The sequence below is a fragment of the Leucoraja erinacea genome, chromosome 18, assembly GCF_028641065.1.
Source record: "Leucoraja erinacea ecotype New England chromosome 18, Leri_hhj_1, whole genome shotgun sequence".
Classification (NCBI taxonomy): Eukaryota; Metazoa; Chordata; class Chondrichthyes; order Rajiformes; family Rajidae; genus Leucoraja; species Leucoraja erinaceus.
The window spans coordinates 37,945,856-37,973,122 of NC_073394.1; the positions used below are offsets into that span (position 1 = coordinate 37,945,856).

The 27,267-nt window shown below is 47.3% G+C and overlaps 1 protein-coding gene across 1 annotated transcript; it reads right to left on the bottom strand.

The window, feature by feature from the left end:
* c18h11orf58 (chromosome 18 C11orf58 homolog) lies at nt 1–23,392 on the bottom strand. The gene is made up of 5 exons (XM_055649874.1): nt 23,232–23,392; nt 20,381–20,470; nt 7,336–7,396; nt 2,037–2,146; nt 1–649 (listed from the first exon to the last, which is right to left on the bottom strand). Exons 1-5 carry the CDS (start codon nt 23,310–23,312, stop codon nt 431–433), a joined length of 561 nt encoding a protein of 186 aa, XP_055505849.1. The 5' UTR covers nt 23,313–23,392; the 3' UTR covers nt 1–430.
* Between the last annotated feature and the right edge of the window lie 3,875 nt (nt 23,393–27,267).

The window sequence follows — 27,267 nt, forward strand, 5'->3', positions numbered from 1 at the left end:
TTTGTTGTAAAGACTTGGACTTTTATTTTATATACAGTGTATGAACAGCTAAAAATGTTTCTATTAGCCTTTACCATTTATACTTGAATAAGTTCTCTCTCTGGAAGTGTCAAAAAATTGGACAAATGATATGCATCTATAAATTACCACAACAACCGAGTAATATGTCTCAATTGAGACATTTCACGCTGAGAAATCATTTAAAATGCAGGGGCAGACTTTGCAAAAAGATAACACAAAGGAAACTCAAGACCATATCACAAAATAAGAGATGTAAAAACTTAATATAGGAAACATTACGGACAAAATGTTGGCAAGAGCAAGTCGTACACTAAATCAGAAAATAATTCCAATGGCATTCTTTGTTCAGTGAAATGTATAGGAATTATACAAGTCAGAACTTTGAACACAAGACCCTTAAAGGAGACCATTAATTTGTAGATGACTTTACAAACATCATCTTATAATTGCTTTTCAGGTCCTGCTTTTTGGCGTCTGTATCTTCGGACTCATTCTCTTCGTTACTGGATTTCACGTTGTCTGAAGAATAATCCTTGGGCTCAGCCTTGGTGTCAGAACCATCCGAGCTGCTGGACGCCTCATCTTCTGCAGGACTAACCTGTTGCAACTCTGGCTCGGCTGCCTCTGGCTGCAACACAGATGGACATTAATGATTCCAGCAGGGCTGTCAATTAGTTGCATTCACTCAACATCACAAATTACCACGAGGTTCTGCAAAACTCTGTAAGGAAGTTGAGATCGGCGGCCTCTGAGTCACATTTTCAGGAGGGATTTCAGGTTTTGTTCAGATTAAAGAAGGTGTCGAACCACCAGTTGCTGGAAAATCAGTGGTGGACTTGTAGCTAGTCGATTCCTCGTCTCAATGGCTCAGAGTAATCAATCTAATACCACTTAGTTACAGATGCCTCTTGACAATTCGGCCAAACACTTGTATTAAAAATCTTAAAATATAAAGAACCATTGTGCAAGAATTGTTTTCCAAACATTAATATCTACACAGCGCTTAATTTTATCCAGCAGAGGAACATTTTAATTTTATGAATTCAAATATGTTCCTCTATTGCTCATGTATTTGGTGCCAAAAACATGATAGTTGTTTCTGTACCACAGACAAACAGCACTGTAAGGCAGAGTGCATCAATGCCATGTGGATGGAGGATAACTTTCCTCTACTGAACTCCATGGCCAAAATGCTGGGAACTATATTCTGCACTCGGTGTCTTCCACTTTGCTCTACCTATTTGCTCTACTTGGATGGTATGCAAAACAAAGCTTTTCACTGTACCTTAGTACACATGACAATAATAAATCTAAACAGGTCAGAAAGAGTCTTATTATGCTGCTTACCGTAATCGAAGGGGTCCGAAGAATATTTGGACCAACCAAAAAAAACACCAAACAGTTCCGTTTTACAATTAAAATCATATCTGGTCATAAGGATTGTATACCTTGATTAGTACGACTGTCAAGGGTTATGAGAGAAGGTAGTTTGGGGTTGAGAGGGAAAGATAGATCAACCATCATTGAATGGCGGAGTAGACTTGGGAACAGAATTAGGCCATTCAGCCCTTCATGTCTTTTAATAATTCTTTGGCTTAAGTCTGGATCAATGGTCACCTTGGATTTGATGGGTAAAGGGCCTGTTTCCATGTTGTATCATTCAAACCTAGCGCCTACACTGATCTGTCCTACCTCACTGTGTTTAAAGCATGGTAGACAAAAGTGCTGGAGAAACTAAGCGGGTGTGGCAGCATCTATCCAGCGTAGGAATTAGGCAACGTTTCGGGCCGATACCCTTCTTCAGACTGATGTGGGGTGTATAAAGCATGCATGTGTGTGTAAGATATACTGGGCAAACAGGACCAGCGACCAAGAGCCCCACCGACACTATACCTACTATGCACTAGGGAGAATTTACAATCTTTACCAGAGCCAATTAACCATTCCAGGTGGAGACCGGAGCAACCACGACAACAATTTATAATTGACTCCAGCATCTTCCCCTTACCCCTTACCTCACTGAAGCCGAGTCCACAATGTCGTCTGTTCCTCCCCGACAGCTGGCTGTCCATGCTCTGGTGAAACTGGTGCTCCAGCTCCTCGTTTATTTTCTTTTCTTCATCACCTTCAGCAAAAATCAAGAACATTCACCATAGATCTAATCGCCTAATCATTGAACTTTACCGAAAACATTACCCATCCTTTTTCTCCAGAGATGCTGCCTGACCCGCTGAGTTACTCCAGCATTTTTTATGTCTATCTCTAGACCAGTACAGCACAGGTACAGGCCCTTAAGTCCACATATACATGCAGGGAATCCAAGCCTCTTAAACAGTAGTGCATTCCAGGCATCAAAATAAAACAAAAAAAACTTGCCTCAAAAATCGCCTTACCTGAAAATTATTTCTCGAGTTATTTATGTAAATGTTCAAAAAATTCAAATAACTTAGATTTAAAACTAGATGGTCTCGCTGATGATGTCACAATGTATCTGACTGCCTGCTGCTGCTCTCACTGTGAGTGACATCACCCCTGTTCTGTCTTCTGTACTTCTTTGCTTCTTAACCTTCACTTCTTTAAATTGGGACTCGGGGAATCGTGATGCCTTTTCCTCGCTGATGATCTCTGGCTGTCACGAGGGATGATCTCCTCTCCCCCGCTTGACTGTATCACACAGGTGGGCGGGTGGGCTTCCCCTCGCAGAAACCACGATCAGCCAACCCTCCCCTGCATGGAGAGTGGTCCCGCCCACTCAGCGCCCACCCGGGTCGACGCCCACCCGCGGCCTCCCTCATGTCCACGCCCACAGCCTCTCTCAGGTCAACGATTGCCCATCGCCTCGCTCGGGCCCGGCGCCTGGCGGGGAGGCTGCTGCTCTATGGACGAGGTAGGTGCTGCCCCTACCTCCCTTCTCTGCCCCCATCCCCTATCCCCCTCCGGTGGAGTATTGCGTTCGGGAACCAGCCCTCCCCTGTGATGCCGCGTGCCCCCCCCCTCAGCCCTCAATCACTACGCCCTCCTCTCTCCCCCTCACTCCCCCTTCCCCCGCTCTCTAGCATTGCCTGCGCAGTTGGGGGTAAAGCGCCAGTCGAAAGGGCGGGAAATGGGGTAAAAGGAGCGAATGAATAATATTAATATAATATCAAGGGGGTGGGTTAGTGTGCATGTGATGCTGAAGGCCCCCCCCCCCCCCAAACTGTGCATTGAGCGGACGGGACCCAACGGGTCTCACTTGGTGAAGTAACTATTAATAGAGAGGGAGAGGGAGAGTGAGAGAGTGAGAGATAGAGAGACAGAGAGTGAGGGAGAGAGAGTGAGGGAGAGCGAGTGAGGGAGAGCGAGTGAGGGAGAGCGAGTGAGGGAGAGCGAGTGAGGGAGAGCGAGTGAGGGAGAGCGAGTGAGGGAGAGCGAGTGAGGGAGAGCGAGTGAGGGAGAGCGAGTGAGGGAGAGCGAGTGAGGGAGAGCGAGTGAGGGAGAGCGAGTGAGGGAGAGCGAGTGGAGTCCAACATAGTCTTACCTGAAAAATGTGACCTTTATTTCTTGTGTTATTTATGTTGCGCGTAACGTCACTCTTCGACCCCTCGACCCCCCCCCCCCCCCCCCCCGGGTTCTGGATTGAAGTCACCAAAGGCACCAAAGTCCTTTGGTTGACGAGCGCCCCGCTCCCTTCCTCTTCTCCCCACCCTTCCCCCCACCTCTTTCCCCCCCGACCAATCCGCCCCCTCCCCCCCGGACGCTGAAGCCTGAATGAAGCCTGCAACCTGCAGCCAACAGCCGGAAGCCCCCAATGAGAGCGTTTGGGAATCAGCCCTCCTCTTTGACCGCCTTTGGCCTCCTGGCTCTCCTCCTCGCCCCTCCTCCTCCTCTTCCCCTACTCCCCTCTCCCCTCTACTCTCTCACTCTCTCACTCTACTCTTTTTGCCGATTGGACCATCTTGCTCCGCTCTATGATCTTTGGCAGAAAGTTGCAGAATAACCAGCGCTGTTCCTTCGTATAAAAAAGGGTAACGGGGACAGGCAAGGAAATCATAGGCCAATAAGCCCTTACATTAATGGTAGGGAAATTATCAGGAAAGATCATTGGGGTAGGATCAACTCACACTCCATAGATGTCAGGGATAGTCAACATATGGCTATGTACAGGGAAGTCCAATCTCACAAATTTGATTTGAGCGATTTTTGAGAAATTGATAACAATGATTAGGGCAGGGCAGCGGATGTTGTCCACATGAAGCCAGTTGACAAGCTCCTTCATTGTAGGCTACATGGACAAGCGAGACAAAGTTGGATTCTTCTCTCTGGACCAAAGGTTGAAGGGCATTTTATTATATAAAATGGTGACAGGTAGATAAAAAGTCTTTCTCCAGGGTGGAAATGTCACATATTAGAAAGCATGTGCCTGAAAGTGAGAGGGTAAACATGTTTAAAGGAGGTAAGCAAGGAAAGTTTTTTATGTCTATATTGAGTGCTGGGAATACACTGCCAGGTGTGGTGATCATAGAAACATAGAAATTAGGTGCAGGAGTAGGCCATTCGGCCCTTCGAGCTTGCACCGCCATTTAATATGATCATGGCTGATCGAAGCATATATAATTCTGCTGCAAAAAGTGAAGACAGAGGGAGAAGAGGCATCTTGCTGCAAGCAAGAATCTGCTTCATAAACGACAAAGGTTTTCAAAAATCGGCGGGAAGAAGTTTGGCAGTTTCAGAGTTGCTAATTGTGGAGACGGGACATAAGAGTGATGCAGACGCCCGATAGGCTTAGCTGGCGAGTGTTTCTAGCAAATAAAAGGGAAACAAGTTGAGGAAAGGTGCATCGCGAGGCTGAGGCTCGAGAGGCTTCTGAGAGAGGAGCGGGCCTGTGAGACCCAGAGCAGCAGCAAGCAGGAAGTTTCAAGAAGATTTGTGAGATACGCAAACGAGACGTGCAGGATCACGCGATGTGCTGCAGCTGCATGATGTTGGAGCTGGCGGACACCTTGGTCAATCCTGCTGACCACATCTGCAGCAAATGCTGGGTGAACTCAGACTGAAAGTGGACGACCAGGAGTCTGAGCTTTAAACGCTGAGGCACATCAGAGACGGGGATGATTACCTGGTCGCTGTGTATCTGGAGGCAGTTACGCCCGCTCGAGTAACTGCTTCCAACGTGGTCCGTGGTGACGAAGAGGGTGTGATTGCTAGTGAGGCAGGCAGGGGAACAGAGGAGGGGACTGTAGGAAGGATGAGCAACCTGACCCATTTGAGAGGCAACAGGGAAGATAGTATAGTAAGGGGCATTGACACTGTTCTCTGTCACAAGGGCCAAGAGTCCCGAAGGCTGTGTTGCCTCCCTGGTGCCCAGGATCAGGACACCTCGTCTGACCTGCAGAGGAACCTGGAGTGGGAGGGGAAGATCTGGTCGTCATGGTTCATGGGGGTACTAATGACCTAGGTAGAACGAGGAAACAGGTTCTGCTAAGGGAATTTGAACAGCGAGGCACCAAATCGAACAGCAGAACCAAGAAGGTAATAATCTCTGGATTGCTACCTGAGCCACGTGCAAATTGGCATAGGGTTGAGAGGATAAGAGAGTTGAAAACATGGCTCAAAGACTGGTGTGGAAGAAGTGGGACATCCGACAGGATGGACTCCACTTGAACCTGGCTGGGACCAGACTCCTGCAAGCCATATGACCAGGGCCTTACTTAGAGCTTTAAACTAAATAGTGGGTGGGTGGGTGGTCGGGTTGACAAATTGGAAGTGTAAGGGTGGAGTTAAAGGAAAAGAGCGCCTCAGGGTTCGATGCTGGGCCCGTTACTGTTTGTCATCTACATCAATGATTTGGATGAGAACATTCAAGGCAAGATTCGCAAGTTTGCTGATGATACAAAAGTTAGTGGTTTTGCAGATAGTGAAGATAGGCTAGTGCAGGCAAATGGGAGTAGTGTAGCTGGGACATTGTTGGCCGGTGTAGGCAAGTCGGGCCCGACTGGCCTATTTCCACACTTTCACTCTATGACTATGAAAGTGCAGGAAAAGTTACAGAAGTCTCCCGAAGTAACAGGATGGAAAGTATAAGGAGGGATAAGAGAGTAAGGTCAGATAAAATCAGGTCCGATGTGAGAGGAGGGGAGGTGAATATCGAATTAAAGGTGTTGTATTTAAATGAGCGTAGTATAAGAAATAAAGTGGGTGAAGCAGTTAGAGATTGGGAGGTATGATGTTGTGGGAATTAGAGAGACGTGGATGCAAGAGGATCGGAGCTGGGAGCTGAATACTCAAGGTAATACATCCTATCGGAAAGACAGACACGTGGGCTGAAGGGGTGTGATAACTCTGTTGGTAAGGAATGAAATTTGGTCCTTAGGGAGGAGTGACATAGAATCAGAAGATGTAGAGTCATTATGGGTAGAGCGGAGAAATTGCAAGGGTAAAACAACCTTAATGGGAGTTATTTATAGGCCCCCAAACAGTGGCCAGGGTATAGGGCACAAGTTACATCAGGAGACACAATCGGCATGTAGGAAGGCAATGCTATGCCGATCAAGGGAGATTGCAATATGCGGGTCGACTGGGAAAATCAGGTTGGTACTGGACCCCAAGAAATGGAATTTGTAAAGTGCCTCCAAGATGGTTTCCACAGACTCACAGCTCTCTTTGTGAAAAAGTGTTCCCTCATCTCCGTTCTAAATGGCTTACCCCTTATCCTTAAACTGTGGCCCCTGGTTCTGGACTTCCCCCAACAGCGGGAACACGTTTCCTGCCTCTAGCGTGTCCAAACCCTTAATAATCTTATGTGTTTCAATAAGATTCCCTCTCATCCTTATAAACTCCAGAGTATACAAGCCCATCCGCTCCATTCTCTCAGCATACAAATGCACCAATGATAGAGACAGAAGGAACTGTAGAGGCTGGAATCTTGAGCAAAGCACAAAGTGCTGGAGGAACTCAGAGGGTCAGGCAGTGCCTGTGGAGGGAATGGAGACACAAAACCAGGGCCCTTCTTCAAGGAGAGGGGTAACTTTCACACCCCTTACTCCATCCGTCTGAAAAAGGATCCCGACCCAAAATGTCATCTGTCCATTCTCTCCACAGGTGCTGCCTGACCCACTGACTTTTCACTTTGCATCGATGGTAGGTTGCTTTTAAAATATTTTTGGCCAACTACTTAGATAAGTTCAAATACACAATTGAGCATTCAAAATACCAGAGAACACAAAGGGCTGAATCTGCTTCTTCTGTCAGCTACTCCTTTCACCAACTCCATTACAGACTGCGCAAGCCCCACAACACCCTTCTTAGTGTCTGCAGTAATTATTCACTTTTCCTCACCTGTTCTGAAGAGGGTGGTTGACTTGTGATCACTTGGAGGTGGACGTCCGCCATGATCCTTCTAAAGAAAATAATTGTCCGTGTCAAAAATTCAGAAAATATCGCACCAAGCTTCAACATAGCATGAAAACAAAGCACATTTATTACATTTCCCACTGAACAAAATTTCGATTAACACTGCAAGCCAATAAAAGACTTCTGACAGATGATAGAACTCAATTAGCCTCATGCAAAGTTACTGCCTAATGCAAAGCAGATGCTCTTTTGTAAAATACTGACATTTCTGTACTGACTTGGCTGACGAGGAAATTGAGACGTTAGTCAAATACAAGAAGGATGCATGGGACAGGTATAGGCAGCTGGGATCAAGTGCATCCCTAGAGGAGTTTCAGGAGTTACAGACACATCTGTGGGGGCGCTGCGAGGCGGCTACCCTGCCAGCAGCGTGTTAGTCATTTCTACTTTTTTGGTTTTTTAGTATGCCCATATGTGTGTTTTAATGTCGCTTGGTGTGTCTTGTGTGGGCCGTGGTGAGGGGGGGTAAGGGGGAGGGGGGGGGGGGGGGGGGAACTGCTTTCGGTCGCCTCCTCCACGGAGAGGCAACTTTTTCCATGTCGCCTCCCTCACGGCCTAACACCAAGGATTGGTGTGGCCTTTCCCGGAGTCGGGCCCAGAGCTTCAGCAGCGGGTAGCATAAAAGGCAATCCTAAACGATTTTATAAATATACTAGACTAAGCAACCCATCCCCCAATGCAATATACCACCACTCACCCGTTTCCCCAATGCAACCCTTCCCCCCAACGCAATATTGCACCACTTATGCATAGCCCCCAACTCCACAGGCACGGCTCACTTCCCCTCATCCCCCAGCACTCCCTCCTCCTCCCCCAGCACTCCCTCCTCCTCCCCTCTCCCAATTCCTCCCACAGCTCTCCCTCCCCTTTCCGCTACCCTCAGTCACTCCCTCGAGTCGGTGTTCGTCGCAGCGGGCACCACGAGTTTCGATCAGCTGATGGAGAAGACCTCCGTGAGGGCGAGTTACCGCAACGGCAGCAGCGGAGGAGACGGACCTGGGGGGACGGGTAGACGGCACTGCCATTGCCGCAGAGGGCGAGTGGGGGGGAGAGGGGTGAGTTATGAGGGAGAGAGAGACGGGACCAGGGCCTCCACTGAACCCACCGCAAATAGAAAAAACGCACAAATCGGAAGAGAACAAGATCAGAGTTTTAGTTATGTATAGATAAGGGGAAAAGGGTAACTAGAGAGAGAGTGGGACCTCTCAAGAATAAAAGCGGTTATCTCTGTTTGAAGCCACAGGAGATGGCCAAGGTCCTCAATGAGTATTTCTCCTCTGTATTTACCAAGGAGAAAGAAAGCAGCGCGGGGGAAATTGGAGCAGTCACTGGAAGTGTCATGAGAGCAGTCAGGGTTACCGTCGAGGAAGTACTGAAGGTACTGTCATATTTGAAGGTAGACAAATCTCCGGGGCCTGATCAGATATATCCGATGACATTGCGGGAAACTAGAGAAGAACTTGCGGGAGCCCTGGTTGAAATTTATGAGTCGTCCTTAATTACAGGAGAGGTGCCAGAGGATTGGAGGGTGGCAAATGCTGTGCGTCTTTTCAAGAAGGGCTGCAGAGGGTGATGGTGGAAGGTTGCTTCTCAGACTGGATGCCTGTGACTAGTGGTGTGCCTCACGATTCGGTGCTGGGCCCGTTGCTGTTTGTCATCTGCATCAATGATTTGGATTAAAACATACATGGCAAGATGCATGGCAATGATTTGGATGAAAACATACATGGTGATACAAAAGTTAGTGGTTTTGTAGATGGTGAAGAAGGTTGTGAATGATTGCAGCAGGATCTGGATCGACTGGCTAGGTGGGCGGAGGAATGGTTGATGGAATTTAATACAGAGAAGTGTGAGGTGTTGCATTTTGGGACCGAACAAGGGTAGCGCCTACATAGTAAATTGTAGGCCTCTGGGTCGTGGTGTAAAGCAGAGCGATCTAGGAGTACAGGTGCACGGTTCCTTGAAGGTCGAGTCGCAGGTGGTCAAAATGGCTTTTGGCACCTTGGCCTTCATCAGTGAGAAAATTGAGTATAGAAGTTGGGAGGTCATGTTGCAGTTGTATAAGACGTTGGTGATGAGGGTTCAGAAAAGATTTACGAGGATATTGCCAGGACTAGAGGGTGTGAGCTATAGGGAATGGTTAAGTAGGCTGGGTCTCTATTCCATGGAGCGTAGGAGGATGAGGGGAGATCTTATAGAGGTATACAAAATCACGAGAGGAATAGATCAGGTAAATGCAGTCTTTTACCCAGAGTAGGGTAATCGAAACCAGAGGACATAGGTTCAATGTGAATGGTAAAATATTTAATAGGAGTCTGAGGGGTAACTTTTTCACACAGTGGGTGTATGGAACAAGCTGTCAGAGGAGGTAGTTGAGGCTGGGACTATCCCATCGTTTAAGAAACAGTTGGACAGGTACATGGATAGGACAGGTTTGAAGGGTTATGGACCAAGCGCAGGCAAGTGGGATTAGGGTAGCTGGGATATAGTCAGCCGCTGTGGGTGAGGTAGGCCGAAGGGCCTGTTTCCATACTGTATCACTCTATGACTAGGTTGCCACAGGTACTGACTGACTGGTTCCATCAACAGCTTGTTAAACCCCATTGAAGCACTTACTGATAGATGCAAGGTCACAACTATGACTTCAAATTTACAAAACAACGTTGGAAATGTAACCCAATCCAAATTTTGGCAACTCCTTGCACAAACTATGAAAATTGATTTTTAACGTAGATTACTACTGCCAAGTTTCTATGGAGAAGGCAGGTAAGGGTTATTGATTGGGGACGATCAGCCATGATCACAATGAATGGACCGAATGGCCTCCTCCTGCATCTTATTTTCTACGTTTCTAAGTTGCATCTGAAGGAGGAGGCAATTTATTTATTACAAATCAAAATTCTGAAACTATCACAGCATATGAGAACAGGACACAAAGTGCTGGAGTCACTCAGCGGGTCAGGCAGTATCTCTGGGAAACATGGAGAGGTGACGTTTCTTCAGATTGATAATGGTAGAGGGGAGAAAGCTGGAAGAGAGGAGGGGCAGGACTAAGTGCAGCAGGTATTTTTTTTTTTTTGCCCTGCCTCTCCTCTCTCCCAGCTTTCCTCCCCCCTCCTCACCACCCAACCTTACAACAGTCTGAAGAAGGGTCACCAATCCTTGTTCTCGAGGGATCCTGCCAGTCTGACTGAGTTACTCCATATCGTTTTTTGTAAACCAGCATCTGCAGTTCTTTGTTTCTACAGCAAATAAAATCTTTATTTAGTAAATTGTTTTTAAAAGAACCATTTCAGGTCTTGAAGCAACGTTATCATTTTTGCATTAAGGATTTCTCCCAGTTAAAATCCAGCTCATTTCCCAATTACTTTTTCATTCCAGATGTTCCTTGCATAATTTGCTAGGTAGTACTAACAGTCAATTAGACAATGTGCAGACAAAGGATGATTGTGATCATCAGGGATTTAATGCCATCATCAACAAATGTTATTACCAGACAAGAATGTTCTCGAAACTCAAGTTTTAAGGAATTGATAACAGGTTACCATACATCCACAATAGTTGTGTGGTAAAAATCAAATGTTTTTTTATTAATTACGACCCCGTTCTGCCACACGTTTCGCACATAGCACATGCGTTTACATAATAAAAGATGAAATGGCTGGATCTTACTAAATTTCAATCACTGATTGCAATTTGCTTCTTGAACCTCTGAGGACCCAATGATTAAAAATATTAAGGACACAAAGTGCTGAAGTAACTCAGCGGATCAGGCAGCATCTTTGGAGAACGTGGAAAGGCGATGTTTCACTGGCCAGGCTTTGACATGCCCCTGCTCTTCCCCCAACTACAATCAGTTTGAAGAAGAGTCCTGACATGAAACATCACCTATCCATGTTCTCCAGAGATGCTGCGTGTGACGTTGAGTTACAAAGGGACACAAAGTGCTGGAGTAAACCAGCATCTGCATTTCCTTGTTTCCACATTGAAATTCTTTTTGTTGCCATTAATTACGAATGAATGAGAAAGGTCCTGTTCATGAAATGCATGCTGTCGCTGGGACCAGACCTACCAGCAACTGGAACCTCGAAATTTATTGAGGACAAGAAGCTTGAAAAAAACTAAACTCATGTGGACACCACGGTTTGAATTTGTGAACAAAAGTAACTTTAAGGAAAGCAGAACATAAGTGGGAGGTACTTGCCAGGTACTATCACAACAGGGCTCAAAATTAACTGTTGCCCGGGTGCCAATTGCCACCTAAAGTCCCGCCGGGCAACCTAAAAGCTGTGCCATTTTGGCTGGCTTGGCAAGCACCCGGGACACCTGCCGTTCAACTATGAACAGGCCCCCCCTCTCTATCTCTGCTCAGCTCTCCGGCCAGCCTCCTCATCCGCCGGCACGGCCAGCCGCCTTGCATATTGCCACCATTGCTGTCTGACTGCCACCTCGCCGTGACCGCTGAAAACCAACGCAGAATCACTCCCTGGAGCTAGAGTAACTCTTGCTTCAGGCAGCAAGAGTTACTCCAAAAATATTCCAAATGGAATGTAAACTGGAGGTGATGAAGGGTCCACCACCAAACTCTGAACAATACCAGCCTATTGCACTTTATCTGTTTATTTATTGAGTATAAAAAATGGTCTATGGTATATAGACACACTGAACTTTTATCTCCTGTTCAGTATTATGTTTACATATTCTGTTGTGCTGCAGCAAGCAAGAATTTCATTGTCCTATCTGGGACACATGACAATAAAACTCTCTTGACTCTTGACTTGGACTTAAGCAAAAAAGGGTTCTTGGGAAAAAAAGAGCTACCTTAAATTTAGTTGCTTCTGGTTGGGTAACTATGGTGGGGTGAAGACTATTCCATGCTTTAATTGTGCGGGGGAAGTCCATGGAGCAGCCAGCATTTCTGGATAGAAAGAAATTGCAGGGCTCTCGCTTAGCTTTTTCCCCCTGTTGCCAGCCGGGCAACCTTGGCAGCTTTTAAGTTGCCAAATGACAGTTTACGTGGTCATTTAAGATGGCTTGCATGACGCGTGCTCGGACGAAGTGCGTAGTTACCAGTCGGAATTATGCTCAATTAAGCATTCAATTATTATTTCTGTTTCAAATAAAGTCACAAACTAACAAATTCACCAAACTAGACAATATATCACCAATGACATGCAGCAAAATGATAATACAGTATCTCAACTCTTTTTACACATTGCAATTAATGCAATTTTTATTATTTCTTTTCACTTCCAAACAAAAATGTGGTAGGATTATTCAGCGTATGATCAACCTGTGTCAATAAATCCTGGACCTTGATAACATATATGCTTAACCATGCACACTACAGATTGATGCAAGCATGTTTTTTATGAAGGACCGAAAATTACCATAACATGGCCAGAGCATGGGTCGTTATTGCTATTGGTACAGAAACACTCTCGCTTCCCACATAATTTATCCACAACAAAATATACAGGTGGCAAGGAATTTTCTAAAGGCATTTTATGATAATAGCTGTTAAAACTGACTATACCCATCTGACAGGTTAAAAATTACATTAACTAACAAGAGATGGCCAAAGGACATAGCTGCAGAAAATATTCTTTTGGTAATATATTTAAAGGTGTCAAGGCACCACATTACCGGGCATTCAGATTAGATGTATGTGTTGTGAACAGCAATGAAGATACCCAGTTTGTAAGCAACAAATTAAAAAAAAATTGTTGATAAATGCTTTTTCCATCATTCCCACTTCAGAATTAACGTTAAGATTTCAACTGAAATAACTCCTGACCAAATTTGTTATGTATATGACTGACTGTAGAAGAAAAACCTGGATAAATCCAACATATAGTTGTGAGTGTTGCTCAGTAAATAACTACAGTGCTGATACTCCATATTAAGAGCATTGATTCGCCATTAAAATGAATTCTGTAATAACGTGTCAACAGTAGCAGTGACAATCGAACATTGCGATTTTAATGTTTCACGTGTTCACAATTTAATGAATCCATCTTTATGGAGTAAAACAAATAATAACATTGGGAATTAAAACATATTTGATTGCATTCCGTTATCAAACATAGTCGGTTAGCTCTGAAGACATTTCCAGCACAATAAGGTCGGGAGTGGGGTGTGTGTGTGTGTGAGAATCAGTGCAGGATGGATATGGGGGGGGGGGGGGGGGGGGGGGGGGGGGCTTGAGAAGGCAATCGGTGTGGATTGGATGGATTGAGGAGGGGGAATTAGGGGGTGTTGGTTGGAGTAGGTAAAATTGGGAGGGGAGAGCGCGGGGATGACAATGGGTTGAATTGGGGGGGTGATCTGTGCAGGATGGATGGGGGAGCAGTGCTGGATGAAGGGGAGGAGCAGTACAGGATGGATGGGAATGGGGGGGGGGGGGGGGGGCAGTACAGGATGAATTGGGGGGTCCAGTATAAGTTTGATGGGGAGTGGCAGGAGAATCAATGCGAGGTGGATAGGGACATCAGTGCAGGATGAATAGATGGGGGGGGGGGGGGGGGGGGGGGGGGGGGGGGGGGGGGTGAGTAGATGAGAAGCACAGGGGATGTCAGTGAGGACTGAATAGAGGCAGAAATGGGGATCAGTGCGGGATGGAGAGGAGGTGTCTCCGGATAAGGGGAGTGGAGGGGGGCATACAAGAGAGAGAGAGAGAGGATGGGGCAGAGGAGGTGGAAACGAAGGCCAGCGCTCCTCGGACAGCACCGACATCATCGCTGCCTTGGGCGTCCCTATCAGGCACGGAAATAGCTATCAAAATATAGAGGGGGCCGGGGGACAGAATATCTTGCCGACCGCACACACGCGCGAGGATTTGGAGGCCGTGTGAAGGGTAAATTCAGCTCAATCCAGCGCTAAATGCAGCTCAACTGCCTGTCTTGCCTACAGCCCTGTCTCAATCCAGACAGGGACAGGCAGAGCTGAGCTGGGTTTAGCGCTGCTTCACTGCGCTGGCTGTGGGCCTAGGTGCACCGCTCCCGTCTGACTCCCGACGCCTCTGGCCACCCGCGAGCTCCATACGTGTGGCCCCACATCGTGTCCAACTCGTCCAGCATGCCGTTCTGGTGGTGATAATGGTGGGGAGCAGCACTACCATGCATGTCGCCTGGGCCGCCTTCAGCACCCCTTAGCGATGGCTCCGTCAAACCACCCGCATGCTTGCTGCAACACCATCCGGCCCTCAGCCCGACCGACCACTCGCACCATCCACCAGAGGCCCGGCCCAACGCTCACCACCAGCCGGAGGCCCGGCCCAACGCTCACCACCCGCCGGAGGCCCGGCCCGGCCCAACGCTCTCCACCCGCCAGAGGCCCGGCCCAACGCTCTCCACCCGCCCACCCGCCCAACGCTCTCCACCCGCCGGAGGCCCGGCCCAACGCTCACCACCCGCCGGAGGCCCGGCCCAACGCTCTCCACCCGCTGGAGGCCCGGCCCAACGCTCTCCACCCGCCAGAGACCCGGCCCAACGCTCACCACCCACCCGGAGGCCCGACCCAAAGCTCGCCACCCACCGGAGGCCCGGCCCGGCCTAACGCTCACCACCAGCTGGAGGCCCGGCCCAATGCTCACCACCAGCTGGAGGCCCAGCCCAAAGCTCGCCACCCACCGGAGGCCCGGCCCGGCCTAACGCTCACCACCAGCTGGAGGCCCGGCCCAATGCTCACCACCAGGGCATGAAATTAGCGGTTGCCCGGGTGCCACTGACCACGCAAAGTGCCGCCAGGCAACCTAAACGCCGAGTCATTTTGGCCGGCTTGGCAACTTGGTTTATACCGTGGGAAAGATGCCAAGTGTGGCGTGACGGAGGGTCGGAGCGAATGACGGGCCCCGCACAGCAGCAGTGACGGCTCCATCTCCTCCTCCTCCCACAACCCCGCCTGGCCTGATAACGGCATAGGATTTTTGCTGTTAGCGGCCGCTGCTGCCACTCCACCAACGGCGCTTTCAAAACAAACCCTTGGAGGAGGGAGGTGTCGGTCGGGGGGTGGGGGCTGAGGATAGAGCGCGGTGATTGGAGGAGGGAGACGTGGCAAAACACTCTCGGCAGACCTTCACCTCAGCCAAGACCGATCCCGGATGGGTGCTGCAATCGCTGCCAAACCGCCACTGGACCATCCCCGTCCCCACGCGAGAGCCTCCCCACGGCCGGTGATGGCCAGATACGTCGGGAGCCATGCCCCCAGCCAGCGCAGAAAAGCAGCGCTGCTCAGCTCTGCCTGTCCCTGTCTGGAGTGAGACAGGGCTGTAGCGAGACAGGCAGAGTTGAGCTGCATTTAGCGCTGGATTGAGCTGAAATTACTGTTCACAGGGCCTCCGAAGCCTCGCACGTGTGAGTGTGTGCGCAGCCGCCAAGATATTGTGTCCCCCGGTCCCCTCCATATTTTGATAGCGATTTGAGCGATGATGCCAGTGTTGTCCAAGGAGCGCTGACCTTCCTTCCCACTGCCTCTGCCCCTTCCTCTCTCTCTCTCTTGTACGCCCCCCTCCTCCACTACCCTTATCCTGAGACCCCTCTCTCCATCCCGCACTGATCCCCATTCCTGCCTCTATTCAGTCCTCACTGACATCCCCAGTGCTCCCCTCCTCATCTATCCCCCCCCATCTATTCATCATGCACTGATCTCCCTATCCACCTCGCATTGATTCTCCTGCCACTCCCCATCAATCCTACAATGGTCCCCCAATTCATCCTGTACTGACCCCTCTTCCCATCCATCCTGCACTGCTCCTCCCCTTGATCCTGCACTGCTCCCCCATCCATCCTGCACAGATCCCCCCCCATTCAACCCACTGTCATCCCACGCACTCTCCCCTAACAATTTTACCTACTCCAACCAACACGCACTAATTCCCCAGCCTCAATCCATCCATTCCGCACCGATTGCCTTCTCACCCCCCCCTCATTGCCATCTTTCCACCCCCCCCTGCTTCACCCCCCCCCCACCCCCCCCGACCCTATTGTGCTGGAAATGTCTTCAGAGCAAACATTGACTATGCTTGATAACGGAATGCAATCAAATATGTTTTGATTCCCAATGTTATTATTTGTTTTAATCCATAAAGATGGATTCATTAAATTGTGAACACGTGAAACATTAAAACCGCAGTGTTCGATTGTCACTGCTACCGTTGACACATTATTACAGAATTCATTTTAACGGCAAATCAATGCTCTTAATATGGAGTATCAGTACTGTAGTTATTTAATGAGCAACATTCACAACCATACATTGGATTTATCCAGGTTTTACTTTTAGTCAGTCATATACATCACAAATTTGGTCAGGAGATATTTCAGTTGAAATTTAAAAATTAATTCTGAAATGGGAATGATGGAAAAAGCATTTATCAACAATTAAAAAAAATATATGTTGCTTACAAACTGGGTATCTTCATTGCTGTTCACAACACGTACATCTAATCTGAATGTTCGGTAATGTGGCGTCTTGACACCTTTAAATATATTACCAAAAGAACATTTGCTGCATTTATGTCCTTTGGCCATCTCTTGTTAGTTAGTGTAATGTTTAACCTGTCAGATGGGTATAGTCAGTTTTGTCAGCTATTATTATAAAATGCCTTTAGAAAATTCCTTGCAACCTGTATATTTTGTTGTGGATAAATTATGTGGGAAGCGAGAGTATTTCTGTACCAATAGCAATAACGACACATGCTCTGGCCATGTCATGATAATTTTCGGTCCTTCACAGAAAACATGCTTGCATCAATCTGTAGTGTGCATGGTTAAGCATATATGCTATCATGGTCCAGGATTTATTGACACAAGTTGATCATACGCTGAATAATCCTACCACATTTTTGTTTGGAAGTGGAAAGAAATAATAAAAATTGCATTAATTTCAATGTGTAAAAAGAGTTGAGATACTGTATTATAATTTTGCTGCATGTCATTGTGGTATATCTCGTGTCTTGATTGGTGAATATGTTTAGTTTGTGACTTTATTTGAAGCAGAAATAATACGCGAATGCTTCATTGAGCATAATTCCGACTGGTAACTACGCACTTCGTCAGAGTACATTATCGCACACGTCATGCAAACCATCTTAAATTACCACCTAAACTGTCATTTGGCAACCTAAAAATCTGGCAACAGGGAAAAAAAGTTAAGTGAGAGCCCTGACCACCCGCCGCCGGCCCGACCGATCCTCCACAGCATCCACCGGCTTACCGACAAGCCCAACCGACAAATTGACAGACTGATCGATTGACCTACTGACTGACCCTAATCCTAACCCTAGCTCTACATTTATTATTTATCATTTTTATTCAACAGTTCACATCATAACTTTATAAAGATAAATCAGTTGAAAAACAAAATGATCAGCAAGGTGAGCATTACCTTTATACCTTGGAAACCTTGTTATTGTTTTGATGTAATGAGGAGGCAGCCATGATCCCAGGGTCCTCGCTGCCTAGCGATCATGAAACAAAGTGCAGGGTTGGTCAATTTGCATCCGACTTCAATGTCAAACGTGCATTGATTGGGCAATTACTACTCAGAAAATTTGAGGTTTTTCTCATACTTCTTAAAAATGTGCAGGTTTTGGTCTTGGCGAGTTTCAGGTATGATTTATATATTTTTACACAATATGTTAAAAGTTTAGGTAGTTTCATGACTTGGGTCACAAACCTGAACGAAAAAGTTCCTCGGCCCACAGCCTAAAAGGGTGGTGGGTGTATGGAACAAGCTGCCAGAGAAGGTAGTTGACGCTGGGACTATCCCAGTGTTTAAGAAACAGTTTGACAGGTACATGGGTAGGACAGGTTTGGAGGGATATGGACAAATGCAGGCAGGTGTGACTAGTTGGCCTGTTTCCATGTTGGCCTGTTTCCACACTATCACTCTATGAATCCAACAGCCTTACTGACAACATAGGATAATTATTCTTTGGAGAAGGCTGTAAAAGTGTATACAGTTTGGATCAATCACAAATTTGCCATTATTGCGACCAAAATAATGAGCAACCGAAGCAAATGGTTTTGGCTTCTTACGTGAAAACATTCAGAAAAAGACACAAAGTGCTGGAGTAATTCAGCAAGTCCGGCAGCAACCCTGGAGAGAACGGAGATGCCATTTTGGGTCAGGAACCTTCTTCAGACTTATTCATCTGCAGTTTGTTGTGTGATGTGACCTGACCTGCTAAGTTACTCCAACACTGTCTTTATTTGTTGAATCAGTTTTCAAACCTTGCCACAATATAAATTTACCTTGTCTAAACAACAGAGGATAATAAGTAACATGTATAAGGATGGCCTTAGGTGATCAGTCTAATGTTCAGTGGGACAATTCAATATCCCTCCAACCAACTGCAAAATCCAGATTTGGATTTGGAGCGGGTTACCAAGTCAAAGAACTTGCTTTAAAACATGATTTTATTTTTATTTTAGTATTTTTTCGCACATTGTTCCTTGGTTTACAAATTAAGTATAATTTATGTATAATTTGATGTTCTGTATGCTTGTATTGAGTGATGCTGCTGCAAGCAACATTATCAATGGATCTATACCTCGCCAAAAATAGAACAGTACAGTACAGGAACATGCCAAGTTAAGCTGACGTCTTCTTCCTGCACATGGTTCATATCCCTCTAAGGTAGACGAAAGTGCTGGAGAAACTCAGCGGGTGCAACAGCATCTATGTAGTGAAGGAAATGGGCAACGTTTCGGGCCGAAACCCTTCTTCAGACGTTGCCCGAAACGTTGCCTATTTCCATCGCTCCATAGATGCTGCTGCACCCGCTGAGTTTCTCCAGCACTTTTGTCTACCTTCGATTTATCAGCATCTGCAGTTCCTTCTGAAACACGTCCATATCCCTCTAATCCCTGCACTTCCACGCGCCTATCTAAAAGCCACTTATACGCCACTATCGTATCTGCCTCCACCAGTTTTGCAAACTTTGCATCCTTCATACAGCAACATGCTCTCCCAGGTCACAGGTTATGGTAAAGAACGGATAAACTTATAGTTACAGGTACCTTATCACATCCTCAGGATGCTCCAAAGCCCTATACAGGCAATTAATTACTTCTGTAGTGCATTGACTGTAATGATGCAGCAAGTGTGCAGCCATATAATTAAGCTGTTTTTTGGTGGTATTGCTTAATAGAAGGATTCTGTCCAGGACACCAGGAGAACTAAGCTCCTCTTCTTCAACTTGCTCCGTGGCATTCTTTACCATTCACCTGAAAAAGTAGAATGCGCCTCATTTTAAACATCTCATCTCGTGGGCTATACCTTCAACAACACAGCACTTCCTCAGCACTGTACTGTGCGAACACCTGAGATAAAGCCCATAAATCCAACGACCAGCTTCAATCCCAGTCTACTGATCCTACACAATTCATCAGACAATTTTGGGGGGGGGGGGGGGAGGGGTTGAGGAAAGATTAAAAAAAGAGTCCATAATCTATTTGTACAAATTCACAACAGCTGTATCGCCCTTCCCATGTAAAGTCGTCAGAGTGCACGATTGGTACAAAACAGCTATTCAACCACTGATTCCAAGCTGCCAGGTAATGTTACTGTAATCCAGCATCCGTAGTTCCTTCTATCCCCAATGTTATTGCAATTCCTAGTTTCTACGGGAATGTTATTTCTGCTCCAGACACAAAATACTGCAATAACTCAGCGGGTCAGCATTTCTGGAGAAAAGGAATAGATGACGAGAAGGGTCTCGACCCAACACATCACCCATTCGTTTTCTCCAGAGATGCTGCCTGATCCGCTGAGTTACTCCAGCATTTTGGAGCCATCTTCGGTGTAAACCAGCATCTGCAGTTACTTCCTACATGTTATTTCTGCTCTCTTTGTATAAAGTTTGAATCTGGAACACAGCATTGTAAAAGCTTTGGAGAGCAAGGGTCATTTGAACAAGTTTGCCTTCCCTCATAAAATACAATACAGACAACAATTTGCAATTTACCTTGCCTGCGCCCATTAATCTTAGGAACTTTAGCTTCCGTTCATCATCCCCTAAATCAGCGGATTCCCAAGTTGCACTTGATCCTTTATCCTGTACAAGAAAAGAAACAATAGTAAGAAGTTTGCAATCAGCTGATAATGAATTGTTCAATCATTTTACAATCATGGCAACTCTGATAATCATTCAAAAGCATAACTATTGTGTAAGAAGGAACTGTAGATGCTGGTTTACACTGAAGATAGACAGCAAATGCTGAAGTAACTCAGCAGGTCAGGCAGCATCTCTGGAGAGAAGGAATGGGTGACATTTCAGGTCCAGACCCTTCTTCAGACTGAGAGTCGGGGGAGAGGAAGAACAGAGATATGGAGCGGTAAGGGGAGAAAACATAGATCGAAGGGGACGATGCTCAAAGAAATGTAGAATGGTTCGTTGTTAGATGATGGGGAAAGTGACAGCGAGGCATACAATCTGTAAAATGCAATTAGGACAGTGAAGCTAGTTGAAGAACTAGGATGGGGGAGGAACAGAGAGAGATGGTTTCAGGGGTTACATGGGGAGAAGGCAGGGGAATGGAGTTGAGAGAGAAAGATAGATCAGTAGAGCCAGGATGTTTAAGCACTAAAAAAACTGAAATAAGCGGGCAAAAAGACATAATAAAATTACAAAAAAGGCATTTATTGACAAAAAAAGGAATTTATTTCCACCACCAAAATATGGTTAAAAATGATAATATAAGGGTATACTACGTTAAATGACCAAAGTTGCTTGGTTGAACATAATTACAAGCATTTTATTCAAATTATCTGGTTAAAATATGCCATCTGTCAGACAGAGTATGCTTCAGTTGTGAAAAACTTATTTCTACCTCAGCTGAGGTCACTGGTGCATACCCGAAACAAGCTACAGACTCTATATTAATGTCGATATCTTGTGCATTACAACTATCTTTGAGAACTTTAGCTATGTTTTTATTCTTCAAGATCTTTGTTATCTAAAATCACTCTCTCACATTTTCCTTGTATGTCTTTACCTACATCGCTAGGAACTTCACGAATATTTGTTGAAAACCTGCAGGTTATTCACTAATGTTTCGCCACATTTCTCAAGGGAAGTGATAGCTTGTGGGAAAGTTTACAAAATTGGAAGCAATGAGCACAAGATCGCGGTGGAAGGACTTTTTCGGCATGATTCCACTGACAATCCTGACTACAGCAGATTATTCTTCAAAACAGTCGACGATTTCTTTTATTTTTCAAAATTTGCTGCATAGTAAAGTACAGCAGAGAGTAAAGCACAGCAGAAAAAAAGGCTGATTTAGGCACTCGATCGTGAAAATGGCATTATCCTGGCGAAATCATCAAAAAAGGCATGATGGCACATGGCATTTATGGCAAAATCAGCCATGATTGAATGGTGGAGTGGACCTAATGGGCTAAATAGCCTAATTCTGCTGCTATCACATAAGATCATGAACTACAATGGCAGAGACCCGGGCTCGATCCCTACTACAACAGATGTCTGTTCCGAGTTTGTACATTCTCCCTGTGACCATGTGGGTTTCCACTCCAAAGACGTACAGATTTGTAGGTTTATTGGCATCGTTAAAATAGTAAATTGTCCCGAGAGTATAGGATAGTGTTAGTGTACGGCGATTGCTGGTTGGTGCAGAGCCAGTGGGCCGAAGGCCTGTTTCCATGCTGTATCTCTAAAGTCTAAAGTAAACATTTTGTACCAGACCATACACGCTAAGGTCCTAAAACAGAGTAAGTCAAGTGACCTACACTCAATTTGCACCCAAAATACTTATTTATTACAGCATGCAATACTCATTTTAGCTCCTTACCACTACTTAATAGTAGTTGAAAAACCTTTTCGGTAATACCGTGAGGTTTAACCAACAACTTGTACAGCTGAAGGGTTCCACTCCAAAACATCCATTCCCCGCCAAAGATGTTGCCGGAACTACTGAGGCCCTCCAATACTTGTGTTTTAGCTCATTATATTTTGTGATCCTGATGCAAAGAAAATTGGGGGTTGGAGGGGAGAAATTGGAGGAGGGGGCAGGGGCAGGGTGGTGTGGGTATGGAGGGGAGGAGGGATGGGAATGGGGGTCTGATGGAGAGAGGGACTGGGGAAGACGTGACAGGAGGGGCTGGGAGGGGTGGTGAGGGATAGGGATGCGAGAGTGTGAAGGGTGTGTGGGGGGGGGGGCATGGGTTGTGGGTCCAGTGGGGTGTGGGGGTGTGTGTGTGTGTGTGTGTGTGTGTGGGTGGGTGGGGGTGTGTGTGTGTGTGGGGTGGTGGTGTATGTGTGGGTGGGGTGTTGGGGGTGGGGGGTATGGGGGGGGGGGTGGTATGTGTGGGTGGGGGGTATATTTGGGGGGGTGGGGGGTATGTTTGGGGGGGGCATGTGTGGGTGCGGTGTGGGGGATGTGTGGGTGGGGGGTGTGGGGGGGTGGGGTGGGGTGTGGGGGTGGGGGTGTGTGTGTGTGGGGGGGGGGGGGTGGGGTGTGTGTGGGGGGGTGTATGTTTGTGGGGGGGTGGGGGATGTGTGGGTGGGGGGTATGTTTGGGGGGGGGGGGGGGGGGTATGTGTGGGGGGGGGGGGGGGGGGGGGGGGGGGGGGGGGGGTGTGTACGGCCAGCAAACCCCTGTGTGGGTGGGGGGTATGTGTCCAAGGAGGGTGGGGCCCCGCTGTGTGCTGGGGGTGGGGTATGTGTGGGTGGGGGGGGGGGGGGGGGCCGGGGGGGGGAAAAACTGCTGCAGCTGCCCCGCCCTCTCTCTCCCGGGCCGAGTCTCCAAGGCCCAGTGCGGCCCCGCTGTGTCCGCTCCCCCCCCGGGCCGGGTGCTTACCCGGGGGGGCGAGGCGGGCCGCTTGGTCCCGTGTTGCCGCTGCTGCTGCTGCTGCCGCCGGCTGCCGTCCGCCCAGCTCATCCTGTCCGCTGCCCCGACGCGCGATGGCCCGGGCCTCCTCGCCACCGCACGGTCCTCCTCGTTCCCGGCGGCCCCCTGCGGCGGCGCGCTGCCTACCGGGAGCTGTAGTCCTGCTTCTCCACTGCGCGGTGCCTCCTGGGAGCTGTAGTCCATCTGCTCCAGCCACCCGATCCCAGTCCAACAATAGAACTACAACCCCCAGCCTGCTGCCGGGCAGTGAGACCCTGCCTTGTGTTGACTGCAGAAGGACAAATGGCCTGTGGGCAAAGGCCATCTTTAGCCAGAGGGTGGTGAATCTGTGGAATTCATCACCACAGTCGGCTGTTGAGGCCAAGTCTCCAAGTGGAGGTAGTTTAAGGTGGAGATTGACATACTCTTGATTAGTATAGGGGTCAGGGGTTATGGGGAGAAGGCAGGTGAATGGGGTTAGGAGGGAGTGATAGATCAGCCATGGTTGAATGGCAGAGTAGACTCGATGGGCCGAATGGCCTAGTTCTGACCTTGTAACTTATGAACTTATGCTGGAATGTTTTCCCACTTTAAATAAAGCAGCCTCTAGATCTGCAGTTTTCAGATGTCAGTCAGAGTCATACAGCACAGAAACAGGCCATACAGCCCATCTCGCCCATACTGACCAAGATGCCCCATCCACGCCAGTGCCATTTGCCCGTGTTTGGCCCAAATTCCTGTCAGACACAGATTCCAGGTTTGGTGGTGCATCACTGCTCATTCTTCAGGCAGGCCCACTGACGAAAGTAGATGGACGTGGGTTTTTTGCTTCATTAGTAACAGACTCCCAGCTCCTGTGGTGCCAGGTCAGCATGTGTCCAACATCAAAGTGCATTAGAGAACCTGAGGGTGCTACATCAAGGTAGTTACCAGTGACTGGACTACTGATGGGTTTTGCTTGAGACCAGATACTGATGACTGGGGACCAGTCCTTACTTTTAAAGCAAAATCTCCACCGAACTCTGCTTGCGTGCAGGAAGATAGAAGCAAACATATCGACAATCAAGCACAGGAAACATCAGCCTTCAAAACAATTTCACTGTATAGAAGGGTGGCTCAGTGGTAGAATTGCTGCTTTACTGCGACAGAGACCTGGATTCAATCTTGACCACGGGTGCTGTTTTGTAAGGGGTTTGTATGTTCTCTATGTGACTGTGTGGGTTTTCTCCAGGTGCTCCGGTTTCCTCCCACATTCCAAATTCTTACATCTGGAAACTGCAAATCTTGAGGCTGTTTTATTTAAAGTGGGCTGGCAGCTCAGTTGCTTAGGGCTGGTGGGCTGGCAGATCAGTCACTCAGAGCTGGTGGGCTGGCAGTTCACTCACGGCTATTCCTTGAAATTCCATTTCAAGCAGAGTGCAGGCCACCAAATTCAATTTCATCGCATTCCAAGCAGAGTGCAGGCCACCAAATTCAATTTCATAGCATTTCAAGCAGAGTGCAGGCCGCCAAATTCAGTTTCATAGCATTTCAAACAGAGTGCAGGTCACCAAATTGCCAAACAACTCATTACATTGTCATTAAGGGCTAACAAATCATTTATTGCATGTACATTGCAGACTCACAGTTCAGTTGATTCATAGCTTAGAATCACAGTTGTGGACTCTCCCTCACGATCTTCCAGAGTGACTGACTGACGTCCAGACATCTGGGGTTTTATAGTCCTGCCCCCCCCCCTCCCCGGAAGGGGCATTACCTTCATCGTGGTGATTGACAGGCAAGAGGACCAATCAGCTGATCTCAAGATTTTTTAAACACTCATAACATTCACATTTTTAATCGATCGGAAAAATCCTCGAGGCTGCCTCAGCGGAAGAGGACTGTGAGTAAGATGACCAAAAATCATAGCGATATATGGTAGCGTATTTTCTAAAATCAATATACAGCGCAGACTGAATGTGGTCAAGATGAGACTTTTAGTTATATAGATGTGCTGGACAAGTTTATTCCACTGACGCTGGTGGGTGCCTGGAACGCACTGCCAGGGGTGGTGGTGGAGGCAGATACGATAGTGGATTTAAGAGGCTTTTAGATAGATCCATATATATGGAGGGAAATGGATTACATACAGGCATCTGGCCTTCCACATGGATATTCCCTTACTACAATCAGACTGAAGAAGGGTCCAGACCTGAAACATTGTCTGTCTTTTCCTCCTACAGATGCTGACTGACCTGCTGAGTTACTCCAGTGCTTGGTGTTTTGATCAAGATTCTAGCACCTGTGGTTCAATGGTTCTTTTAAATGTACCAAGGTACAGAGAAATTATTTTTATGCACACAGGTCAGTGGGATTTTTGCCCTACATAACTACAAGCCCAGATTAAGGACATAATGCATAGAAACACCCCACTGAGTCCCATATGCAAGAGGTGCCAGATTTTGGCATCAGCTGCTGGAGCCTCTTGAACATTACTATCATTCCTGCCTACTCCACCACCATTTCTGGCACCGGCACCCACCCATGGTCTGTGTAAAATATATTTACCAAGCGAATCTCCATTAAACTTTCTCCCCTCTCACCTTATAGCTATGTCCTTTACCTCGGGTGCAGTCTGCGTGGAGTTGCATGTTCTCCCTGTGGGTTTCCTCCGGGTGTTCTGGTTTCCGCCCACTTCTCAAAGACGTGCAGGTTTGTAGGTTAATTGGCTTGTCTATAAATTGTCCCCAGTGTGTAGGGAGCGGATGAGAAAGTATGATAACATACAACTAGTGCGAATGGGTGATCAATGGTCGGCGTGGACACGGTGGACCGAAGGCCCTGTTTCCATGCTGTATCTCTAAACTAAACTAAGTGGGAGAAAAGGATGTTCAGATTATGGCTGAAATAAATAATGCCGACGTATTTTACTGTTGAGCTCCTGAACTGCTGCAGAATTTTCTAATTTGTTGTAAAGACAGTCAGTGTATTGCATGAATAACTCGGCGGGTCCGGCAGTATCTCTGGAGAACATGGAGCCTTCTTCAGGCATTGCTGTGGGGGGGTGGGGGGGGGGGGGGGGGAATGCTGGAAGAGATGTGGGGGTGGGACAAAGCCTGAGTGACGAAGAAGCCTGAAGAAGAGCTCCAACCCGAAACGTCACCTATCCATGTTCTCCAGATATGCTGCATAACCCACTGGGTTACTCCAGCACTTTGTGTCATTTTTGTACACCAGCATCTGCAGTTCCTTGTGCCTCCATTCAACATTGGTGCTTATGAGGCTATGGGTATTGATTTATGTGGGCAAATTTCCTTTCCAATTTGCAAGAATTCACCACTAGTAATGCTACTGATTTATTATTGTCTCGAGATACAGGGAAAAGCTATTGTTTGCGTGCTATCCAATTAAACCAGATCACACTGTACATGAATCCAATCAAGCCATACACAATCACAACAGAAGGATACAAAAAGGGCGGCACAGTGGCGCAGCAGTAGAGTTGCTGTCTTACAGCCCCTGAGACCCAGGTTAAGTCCTGACTATGGGTGTCGTCTGTACTCAGTTTGTACTGTATGTTCTAAATGGCGTCAAGTTTGGGAAAAGGGGAAGTACAACGGGATCTGGGGGTCCTTGTTCATCAGTCTATGAAAGTAAGCATGCAGGTACAGCAGCAGTGAAGAAAGCGAATGGCATGTTGGCCTTTATAACAAGAGGAATCGAATATAGGAACAACGAGGTTCTTCTGCAGTTGTACAGAGCCCTAGTGAGACCACACCTGGAGTATTGTGTGCAGTTTTGGTCCCCTAATTTGAGGAAGGACATTCTTGCTATTGAGGGAGTGCAACGTAGGTTTACAAGGTTAATTCCCGGGATGGCGGGACTGTCATATGCTGAGAGAATGGAGCAGCTGGGCTTGTACACTCTGGAGTTTAGAAGGATGAGATAGGATCTCATTGAAACATATAAGATTGTTAAGGACTTGGACACGCTAGAGGCAGGAAACATGTTGTTCCCAATGTTGGGG